The sequence below is a fragment of the Rosa rugosa genome, chromosome 5 (genome assembly GCF_958449725.1).
Source record: "Rosa rugosa chromosome 5, drRosRugo1.1, whole genome shotgun sequence".
NCBI classification, from domain to species: domain Eukaryota; kingdom Viridiplantae; phylum Streptophyta; class Magnoliopsida; order Rosales; family Rosaceae; genus Rosa; species Rosa rugosa.
Genome location: NC_084824.1, coordinates 38,363,359 through 38,374,490, shown reverse-complemented (window position 1 = coordinate 38,374,490; position 11,132 = coordinate 38,363,359). Strand labels below are relative to the sequence as shown.

At 37.3% G+C, this 11,132-nt stretch overlaps 1 protein-coding gene across 1 annotated transcript; it reads right to left on the bottom strand.

The window, feature by feature from the left end:
- Positions 1-632: 632 nt before the first annotated feature.
- Positions 633-3,976, bottom strand: LOC133712098 (probable receptor-like serine/threonine-protein kinase At5g57670). Its single transcript, XM_062138180.1, has 10 exons — positions 3,751-3,976; positions 3,464-3,582; positions 3,228-3,346; positions 3,021-3,139; positions 2,542-2,940; positions 2,190-2,444; positions 1,776-1,933; positions 1,476-1,691; positions 1,013-1,162; positions 633-914 (listed from the first exon to the last, which is right to left on the bottom strand). Exons 1-10 carry the CDS (start codon positions 3,878-3,880, stop codon positions 771-773), a joined length of 1,809 nt encoding a protein of 602 aa, XP_061994164.1. The 5' UTR covers positions 3,881-3,976; the 3' UTR covers positions 633-770.
- Between the last annotated feature and the right edge of the window lie 7,156 nt (positions 3,977-11,132).

The following is an 11,132-nucleotide window of genomic DNA, read 5'->3' as shown; positions in this document are numbered from 1 at the left end:
CCAAGTTTGAATTGGAAAATCATTCTCTACCTAGGAATATAGAAGTAATGTGTTCTCCAAGTAGCAATTGGTAACAAAATATAACTAGGAAATCAGTTATCAAAATTGTTCCTTGGTGAAGCTATAAATATCCAGCCTTTCTATCCCTTCAGCATCACTTCTCTCTTGTTTGGAGCAGTTGCTGTTAGGAATTTACCTTTTACTACAAAAAGCTGAATCAAATAGGTTGAATATGGCACATGAACAACAAGAAAAGGCTCTGAAGAATGCATTCATCAGGGATCATAGTTATAACTTGGAAGAGAAGTATGTGAAACTCAGTGATATAAACCAGCGTTTCATTTCTGAGGAAAAGGAGCACAATGTGGGAGACCAAGACTCGGCAAACAAGTCATATTACAAGTTTCAGACCAAGAGGCCGTACCTATATGATCATTGATTTAATTAGATTATTAGCTTCTTTCTCCCCTGTCTGAAATTTTTATTAATTGACCAACAGTGTGAATGAGAACAGCAAGTTGCTGTGATCCTTTAATTATAGTCTTACTAGAATTTCATTGAATTAGAATGCCAAGTTTTGAACAAGCTGCCTTATTGTGTTCTCTTTGGGTGAGTCACAGTTTTATAGATTATGGTGATCAATATGGTCTGCACTAGAATGGTGATATTTTAATTACCAAAAAATAAAACAAACAGAATTACTCGGGGATTCACTGGTAAAATTTAAGCAATAATGCAGAATATAAATAAACAAAAAATTGGTCCAGAACTCATAAATAGTCCTCCAAATCAATGTCTTCTGGAATATCATAACCAAAAACCATGGAGTAATCATCCAACTCATCTGAGGAAAACTTCGGAATCAAGGTCCTTGCAATCTCAGACTTATGGCCTTTGTTTAGAAGCTCTAACACCTAAGACAAAAAAAATAAAAACAACATAAATATAAATATAATCTCAAGTCATGTACTTGGTGACCTATAGTAGAGTCAGTATATGCATATTGATGTACCTCACTCATCGATGGACGCCATACCGACGTTTGTCTCACACAATATGAGGCAGCAAGGACTACTCTCTGTAGTTGTTCTGCATCATAATTTGCTTCCAGTTTTGGATCAGCTAGTTTAGCTATGTCCCCTGATTCCATGTGTGGCATTGCCTATATATAGATCAATTTAGTAATAAAAAAATGTAAGTGTTAGAGGAGGAACTTTCAATTTACTTGATTGGAGGCTTCCAAAGTTTTCTTCTGTATTACTCTATCACGTAATTTGTCTTCAAAGTACCATTTCAATTTAGTACAAGTAAGAGTATTGGTTTTTTGTACCAGGATCCAGTTTGGCTGCTGGATTTGATTTTCTGAATTCTGTTTCTTACAGCTTGACAACAATTACAGGAAGATCAAAAAATTTACTGATATGCTTGTATGTGTGTAATAGGTTTGATGGTAGATATAATTAGAATTTCCTTACCCAAAGTAGAAGGTTTTTTGTAGATGAATCGACAGGCTTTCGGCCAGTTACTATCTCCAAAAGAAGAACCCCAAATGCAAAAACATCTGTTTTTTCATCCACAATTCCATGCATGAAGTACTCTGGTGCTAAGTATCCAAATGTACCCTCTATCGGAATCACAGCGTGGTGAGTCCATTTGTTAGGAAGCCATTTTGCTAGTCCAAAATCTGTAATCTATAGAGAAATAAAACCACAGCTGAATTTACATGAATTAATATAATTTTCAAGCGAACACTGAAATAAATTCTGGTCCTTCACCTGTGGTTCATAATCTGGTCCAAGAAGGACATTTGAGGCTTTTATGTCACGATGTATTATCCGGTGCTTACAACATTTATGCAGATAATGCAGACCCTTTGCAACTCCAATGACAATTTTGTATCTAATAGGCCACGGAAGTGATTCACATGATTTACCTGTAGATTGTTTGACAGGGTTCCAAGTAATAAGCAAAGCTGTTCATAGCAGGCATAATTATCTGTTTTGCATAACTCAACAGATCATGTATTACATTCCAACTGCTGAGAAACTTGGCATAGCAATTGCAAATGTAATTACTCATGATCGAAAGTAATTCCAACATGTTCTTTTTCTTCCAAAGTACCAATATATGAATTTGGTTTTCTTAAATTTTTTTCTCCAAAGCGTGATGGTGCAGTAAATGTTTCTTACCATGTAATGCAGATGCCAAAGTTCCGTTTTCAGTGAAGTTGAAAATGAGGTAAAGTCCATTTTCAATGCAGCAACCAACTAATTTGGCTGTATTAGGATGGCTGACATGTAAAATTACTCCCAGTTCCATTAGGAACTCTTTTTCCTTGTTAGCATTGTTGTTGTCCTTGGCCAACATTTTGACAGCAATGGTTTGCCCATCAGAAAGATTACCCCTATATACTTCAGAATACCCACCTCGACCTACCAGATTATCTGAAACTCAATGGCATAAGAACATTCTTAATAATTATGGATTCATTTTTTAATGAAAAAATGTATAATGGCACAACAATTTGACCAATACTTTTACCTGGGTGGAAGCTGTTTGTAGAATTCATGATCTCCTTGTAGCTGAAGCACTTCAGTGAAGGTAATCGCTTTTCGTTGTTTGATAAACTGCCATTTGTTTTTCTGAATGGTGAACCAAAGAAAGAAGTGATGAATCTGCATGGTGATAATCCTTGCTTCTTTGTGTTGGTTTGGCTCATGATCTTGGCAGCCAGAGAGGGGGACTGTATGATAGCCGAGTCCCCATAGCTACCAGTATCATCTGTGCTCTGAGATTCTACTTCAAATTCATCTAAAACAGCCCTTGGTGAAGTGATTTCTTTCTTCGTTTCTTTGACACCTAGATTTTCAGAAGAGGATGTACTTCTGCCACTCGGAATGGTATTTTTAGTCCGCCATGGAATTGATTGATGGCTTTCTGCTATCAGGTTATGGACAGATTAGAATACATTACATCAAAGAATGTCTTGTACTGTCTGAGAAGCATTTGAAATAAGCTACCTTTCGAGTCTGCAGAATGTGAATCTGACTTTTGTTGAGGGTTGGTAGGTTTCCCCAATAAAACCAATGTGCAACCAGACGGGGCATGTTTTAAGCAGTATCTTGTAATGGATGGAACTCTAGTTTAATGTGGTTCAAAATGTTAATCATGAGAGATCACCATTGAAGAAAAACGGAAGATATTAAGACAAAGCCTGTTGGTTTTACCTGTTTGATTGGTTTCTTGAGCTACAAAGAAGAAGATAATCTGCGAAAATAGATTTTGCTTCCTGAACTAGACCTCTTCCAATACTAGAGCAGAAAATTACTTTTGCCTCCAGGTTTACCTGAAAATCAATACAGAATAACTGAGTATATTAATGCTAGGAAGTTAGTGATACCGAGCATTTTACAGTTTCAAAAGAACTCTACAATGATCCCTTTTCATAATAAGATGACTTCACCTGCTTGGATTGGCAAGTCCTGGCAAATTCTCCAAGCACAGATATAACATAGGCTTTTGCTCTACGAAGTTGGGATTGAGACTTTGTTACTGATTCGCGCTTCTTCCTCTCCTCGCCAACTGAAAAATCAATAACCAGGCATGCTATTTCAAAATGCAATCACCCTACAGATACAAACAACTCTGACTGATGAAGTTGACATTGCTACTAATGTGACACAAATTATAGTATAATGCAACTAAATGTTATATATGCAAAGATGTACTCATAAATTCAAACCGACTGACCAAGAACATGAATGGCAACAATGTTGTCATTCGGATGAGCCAGAACACTAATTGCTCGTGATAGCAACTGTTTGCTTTCATCTGGGTCTGAAGAGATTCCTATGAGTATCTTAGCAGGGACTGAAGGCATTGTGTTTGACGAACTGTCTAGCTGAAATATTGTGAATACAGTCGAGTAGGGAGTTTCAGTTGTTTTTGTGATCTTGTGATTCTCGTTGACATTGGAATTGCACAGACCTCAGTTTATAAATAATAGAGATTACAGTTAGCAGAATCATTAAGTCAGTTAGAGTGAGGCCAGCTTAGCTCTCATTCCATTATTCTTGTTTAATAAGCATGAAAGTTTCTCTTACAATGGCAATTGGACAACTGTTTTAACTTTTTCTCTGTTTATCTAGATACAATTAAGTGCTTATGGTTGGGGTGCTTTGGGGTATAAGCAAAGTTGGTGGGCATGTATTTGATTTGTCTTGCTTTGTAAGCCAAAGAATAGAGACTAGCTTGTCCCAAGTAGCAAAATATTAAAGTGCTTACTTTGTTCAGTTTGGTAGGAGGGGCTAGCTTCCTATGTGCCACTCAAAAGAGCCCCTCACTTTTTCATAAGTGAAACGTTAGGAGGACACTACAGTTTCTTACTTCTTCCCCTGAATAATAAGAGAAAAACAGAGACGGCAAATTAGTGTTGCACAAGTTGAAAATCTCATATTAGAAGTCATGCTATGCCAAAATGACCAGAGATTGCATTTGCATTAAAAATATCGAGGCATGTTCATTAGCCAAGCTATTGAAAAACTTGAACACACACACTAATGCATTTTATCGAACACATTGCCTACATTTAGTTAATAATTATATCAACCCCATTCTTGGTTCAATAGATTCAGCCCAGAACTAGTTAGATCCAGCCCAGGAATACGAAGCTGGCTGTTCAATTATAGCGCTGGTTCTAGTCTTCAGGCCTATGAGCAGGTTATGGCTAGGAACCTGCCTAATGTTTTTCTTTGCTTGAGAAAATGAATTACAAAGAAGAGCCTCTGCTACAACCAATCTGAAGCCAATCAAGCTTGTAGGCAGAGGAAGCCCCTCGAGGGGATTATACCAAATCAGATCCTATCCTAGTGTCCATGAAGTCATGACCTAAGTTAGCCAATGCATCAGCCACACTATTGGATTCTCTATATACATGTTTGAAGGAAACAAAATCAAAGTTTGCAATGAGAGACTTCATATTGACCTACGTCAGCTAACGCATCAAGCTACCTAATGTTGGTCAAACTGCAAACTGAGAAGTGAGAACGAGAAAAAGAAGTAACCAAAAAAAAAAAAAAGGAAGAAGCTTTTCTTGACTCTGAATAAGGTGTACGATTGTAGATTTTATGATTCATGCCAACTTCCACAGCCGGAGAGCGACGGCGCTGTAGTGTTAGGAAACAGCATTTGGCCAACTCTAACATCACTTTTTTAAGCAATGTTACTATAAAAAATAAAAAACAATAAAAAAAATTTCATGAACGAAAAATAGTAGACTCTGGATTGGTTCAAAAACTAGCCTATAAGGTACTTCTTTCCAGAATAGTTTTTGGAGACAAGTTTTATCCAAGGTCTTCTAACACTGTACATGATACGGTAAAATGTTATCCATATTATTATTAAGAGAAGAGGGTTTGTCAGCTAAAATTAAAATTTTTGACATAAATAACCCTACAATATTATAAAACATTGAAGAGCATTTAATCTGTTGGGGTACAAATGTAAAACACAAAATAGAAGAAAAAATAGAAAACTAAAATAAAATAAAAAACCACTTGCCTCCAACACCACCACGTCCAAGCAATTTCACCCACGTTCAGGAACCGCCGGGTACCAACACCATCCCATTTTCATTAAATCAGCCATAAATAACTTTTTGCTCAAATTTACAGCAACTCCAACTGCATAGCTTCTTATCTTAATGAATTTTCCTTTAATTTTCTAGATATCTAGCTAATTCGTTGTTGATTTTGTTGAAACTGAGAAGGCTTTTTAATGTGCAATAGGTTCTACAGGAGAGGGAATTGAGAATATATGTCCATTGTTTTTGTTCACATCTGCATCTGCAAAGCTTGCTTCCCAGGTTTTTGTGCAGTGTGTTTTCTCTCTATCTATACTTTTGTCTGAAACTTGAATCAATGATACACTAGCCATTGCTGAATTTTCTTCTTTATTTTTTTCTCCTTATGATGTCATTGTCTTGCAGCTAAGGGCTAACCATGAAACAATAGGACACTACTTTCAGATCAAAGATCCAGAAGTCTCACTTTGCACTGAAGAGTTCTCAACTTCTCATAGTTTTCAAAGGTGAGAATCCATTGACTGTATTTCATGTCTGGGACTTGACTTTTATTAGTTTTCTTTATTTTTGGCAATGTATATGCAGACTTGGCTTTTAAACTGCATGAAGCATGCTCCACAAATTCTGATTTCACTGCGTCAATTTCTGCTACCAGGGATGTGTACGTATCATCCATTTGAAACACTAATATAATTTGATTTTTTTTTCTTTTCAATCTGAAACAATAATAATATTGTTATCAAATTAGTAATTGTTTTTTTTTTTTTTTTTTATCATGGTACTATATTTCTGAGAAGAATTATTATTTCTACAACCGACTAAAGATCACATATTTGTTTCACACGCATCGCATGTGTGGATTGCTAGTTATTATTAAGAGAAGAGGTTTTGTTAGCTGAAACTGAAATTTTTGACAAATTTAACCCTGAAAGATTAAAAAAGTTAATAAATTAAATCACAATGGTAAATATAACAATTATAAAGTAGATTTTTATTAGAAAATTAAAAAGAAATTATCCCACAATCCCCACTTTTCTCTTCCACTATTTTCTCTCTGCAATAACTGTTTTTTTTTTCTTAAATAAAAAATTATTACACATGTAGAGCATGTATGAAGAAGGCTAGTTTATATTGACAATAGTTGTTAGTCTAGATTCATAGTACAAATTAATATTTATTCGCAATATCAATTAAGAATATTCATTTAATATTATAGTTGACTTACCTTCTGAGTAAAATGCCTATTAGATCACGTTATCATTGCTAATGTGATAGGACGATAAAAAACTAGGTTTTTCCTTTCGTCAAAACACACCTCGTCCGGCGGCGCACCCACATCGATTTCCTCACAGGTTTGGTTTTGGGCTCTAGATTTTGCTCAGGTGGCGGAGGAAGCAGTGGTGATGCGTCTAGATCGGCATCGCTCCGACTTGGGTGGATCGGCATCGATCTGGCTTGGGTTGGGGCTGGTTTCTGAGATCGTGAGGTGGTGGTTTTGGGTCGCAGTGGTGGTGGGGTCACCGGCTGGGCGTTTTGAACATCGGCCTCGATTACGAGATCGAGTTCCTTGTGTTGCGGTGGCTTCGATGAGGGTAGGTGGGCTGCGGTTGTCGCTGGCTTGAGAATGGTGGTGCGACTGAGGTAGAGTGCCGGCCATGGTGGTATGAAGGCGATGAAGATGTGGTAGGTCAAGGGCGGTGGTGGGTTTCGTAGGGCTTCTGCATGCCTTCGTTGAATGAGCTGGTGATTGGGCCCAGAAGGGGCCTGTGTGGGCTACTAATCTCTTAGTGGTTCTTTTTTACAATAATTTCCTACCTCGTTAGGGAAAGCTATGCACTTTTGTGCACTTATGTCTTTTTTTAGACTTGCTTGTTACTATGTCTTTTCATAGTTCATAGGCTTGCTTTACAATAAGTGAGCATGGATGTTCGTTAATGAGTGGTACTAGATATATATACCACGTTTTCTTATTAACAAATTACATATAAGTTATTGATAAAATATGACTTAACATATACATCTTTTAAAGATTGAATTAAACATATAAGGACTAAATCTTACAAATAAGGAAAATATGTTGTCCACTTGCCACATGTCATGAGTTAATTTTCTTTTTTACCCTTGATTACTTCTTTTGACTTCTAATCTTTTTATAAGGACTAAATTTTACAAATAAGGACAATTTGCTCTTCACTTGCCACATGTCATGAGTTAACTTACCTTTTTACCTTTAACTACTTCTTTTGACTTCTAATCCCTTTATGTTACTTTTTTTTTTCCTGAGAATAATCCCTTTATGTTACTTTTTTTTTCCTTGAGAATATTCCCTTTATGTTACTTCTCAAAAGCAAAAAAAAATCTCTTCTTTTTACAGGTTGCTAAAAGAGAGAATCTCAAAGCTCTTCACCAAACTTCTTTTTCTTCTTTATTGCTAAACGTGTCCTTGGTTCAGTCGCAGCTTCATTTGCAGTAGCAGGAGCAGTAATAGTAGTAGTATCAGGAGCAGTAGTAGTAGTATCAGGAGTAGTAGTAGTAGCAGGATTAGTAGCAGTAGCAATAGCAGGAGCAAGAGCAGGAGCAAGAGCAGGAGCAGGATCAGTAGCAGGAGTAGGAGCAGTAGCAGTAGCAGTAGCAGGAGCAATTAGATCTGTCAATCCATGAATGAAATTGAAGCCTCCAGTTGAATCTCGGGTTACTAAAATTTAGATTCATCATTTCACCACAACTGAAACATCAACTTACAAAATAATATATGCTACAACCAATCCCAGAAAAAAAAAAACAGAATAATAACGCCGAAAAACAACAGTCCATATATGTTATGTCCCGTATCTTAATTTACCGGTTTACTAGTCACTTGGGCAGTAAATGACAATTACTTTCACTGTTTACTTTGTTTCGATACTTTTAGTGGACCAAACAGTTGACTTTTTTTGAGTCAGTTTTTGAGAAAATTTGCTTCACTAAAGTTGTAGAGGACGTTAAGCCCAGTCCATGGACACGTGGTACGCTTAAATCGGAGTTCGTATGCAAAAGTTATGGTCAAAATACTAAACTTACTGTTTATGGTAAATTTTCTATAAATAAGACGAGTTACTGTGGTAAGTTTTGGAAACTTACCCGAACTTCTCTCTCTCTCTCCTCCCTCTTTCTCTCTCCCTGACCTCATCACCTTCCACCGGCGATATCTCCTCCCTCCGGCGATGGATTTTGACGCTACAGGTACCGTTGGAAAGATCTCTCCCTCCTCTTCAATTCTATGGTGGTTTGGTGGCTTATTTTGGACTGTGGGAGGTCCAGGAAGGAGAATAAAGTCACTGCAGCGCTGTCGCTCCACGTTTTTGATCGGAACTTGAGTTTCCGGCCACCTCCGGCTACAATACTTAGTGGGTCTTGGAGCTCTTGGATCATACATCAATCTCTCAAAGTCACTTGGTCCAATTGGAAGTGTGGAGCACGAATTGAAGGATTGAAGATGTAGGATTTCAAATTTCCGTTTTTGGGTATTGGATATTGGGTCAGTGGCAGTGCCCGTAAATTGTGATGAAACTCGAGCATTTTGGTCATTTTCCACTAAAATTGGGAGTCAGGCTTGCATAATTTGGTTTTTAAGCCTGGACTCATGTCCTTCTTTGTATAAATCTTTTTGATATTGGGTTTTCTGTGTTTACATCTTTGGTCATGTGCTACTATGTAATTTTCTATTTTCTTATTTTCCTTTGTATTTAAGGCAGTGAAGAGGTATGTAATGTACTGTTCTAGCTTGAGACTATAATGAGAAATCATTGATTTGATTAAAAATAATAATAATAATTGACTTACCTTGTATGTATATCGATGTTATTGTAATTATTCTCTGCTTAAGAAGAATAGACATAACAATACTTCTCCATTCATTTCTAAAATGATATTAGAGCATTACGCTTTGAAACTTAAAAACTTATAACCAAATTCCACATACTGTTTGGACCCAAAATGAACATTTTGGCCTGACAAGGCATGTGTTGGAGAAATTGAGCCAATGTCAGTGGCTCAAGCTATATATTGTCGACAAGCTCGAAATATATATTTAGAGGCTAAATAAAGCCTACTATGGAAGCATGGAAGCATGAAAAGCCAACTTTAGCACATTTTCCTACTTCGGCTAGGAGAAACCGAGCTAAACAAGGAAGTAGGGGCGGCAGACTAACCAAATGAAATCTAAATGAGCTAAAACTTTCCAGATTAATACTAGACATTCCAAGGATCATTTCTTATGAAGAGTTCCAGAGCTATTTTTGAGTGGAAGGCCTGCAAACAATCAGTCCAATTTTCTACAGAAGCAAAACTGGAAAACTGGACCTGTAAGATGTCCAGCAGCATTTCCGGCCCAACCGCATGGAATAAAGCTCTGAAACTTTGTCAGGATGATCTACACTCATAGTGGAACATTTTTTATGAAGAAGTCGAAGGCTCATTCTGAAGTCTTGTTGGAGAAATAATTGAAGGAATAAAGGGGAAGAAACTGACCTAAAATCAGCTTAATATTCACATGTTCATGTTTCCTACCCACATGAAGAAAGCTAGATGCTTTTCTTTTTTTCCTTGGATATATTTTTCTACTACAATCTCTTTAATAGATCATCATCACTTCCATGTTTCTGCACATTCATGCTTTGCTTTCATTTCATCATTTCTCTATCTTTTCCATATTTTACAAATCACTTTCATACTCCACTTTCATTATTTTTCTTCCACTCATCATTTCATTCTTCTTTTTCTTCCCTATATAAACACCTTCTCCTCTCATTCTAGAGACACATTCACAACATCAAAACATCTCTAAGATGATCTAAGTTCTCTCTAGAGCAACCTCTCTAAGAGCAACTCATCTCCTTCTCTTTCTCTTACTGGTGATCACACTCCTAGTCCTAGTTTTCTCAGAAGCCGACTTTCAGTGCCACCAAACCCTCTGTCAACGTACTTCGGTCCTAGTCTCCTCGAGAGCTGATTGTAGTACCACGACCAAACACCAACACAAACACACATTCACAACATCAAAAATCTCTAAGATGATCTAAGTTCTCTCTAGAGCAACCTCTCTAAGAGCAACTCCTTTCCTTCTCTTTCTCTTACCGGTGATCACACTCCTAGTCCTAGTCTTCTCAGAAGCCGACTTTCAGTGCCGCCAAACCCTCTGTCAACGTACTTCGGTCCTAGTCTCCTCGAGAGCCGATTGTAGTACCACGACCAAACACCAACACCAAGACACATTCACAACATCAAAAATCTCTAAGATGATCTAAGTTCTCTCTAGAGCAACCTCTCTAAGAGCAACTCCTTTCCTTCTCTTTCTCTTACCGGTGATCACACTCCTAGTCCTAGTCTTCTCAGAAGCCGACTTTCAGTGCCGCCAAACCCTCTGTTAACGTACTTCGGTCCTAGTCTCCTCGAGAGCCGATTGTAGTACCACGACCAAACACCAACACCAAGACACATTCACAACATCAAAACATCTCTAAGATGATCTAAGTTCTCTCTAGAGCAACCTCTCTAAGAGCAACTCATTTCC

What these genes read in the sequence shown, in the direction of transcription:
- LOC133712098 (XM_062138180.1), bottom strand. Translation starts at nt 3,880, where the DNA reads ATGCCTTCAGTCCCTGCTAAGATACTCATAGGAATCTCTTCAGACCCA. An exon ending in TCAAGAAACCAATCAAACAG is followed by an intron (nt 3,140 to 3,227) that starts GTAAAACCAACA and finishes ACATTAAACTAG; the next exon opens with AGTTCCATCCATTACAAGAT. An exon ending in GGCGTCCATCGATGAGTGAG is followed by an intron (nt 915 to 1,012) that starts GTACATCAATAT and finishes TTTTTGTCTTAG; the next exon opens with GTGTTAGAGCTTCTAAACAA.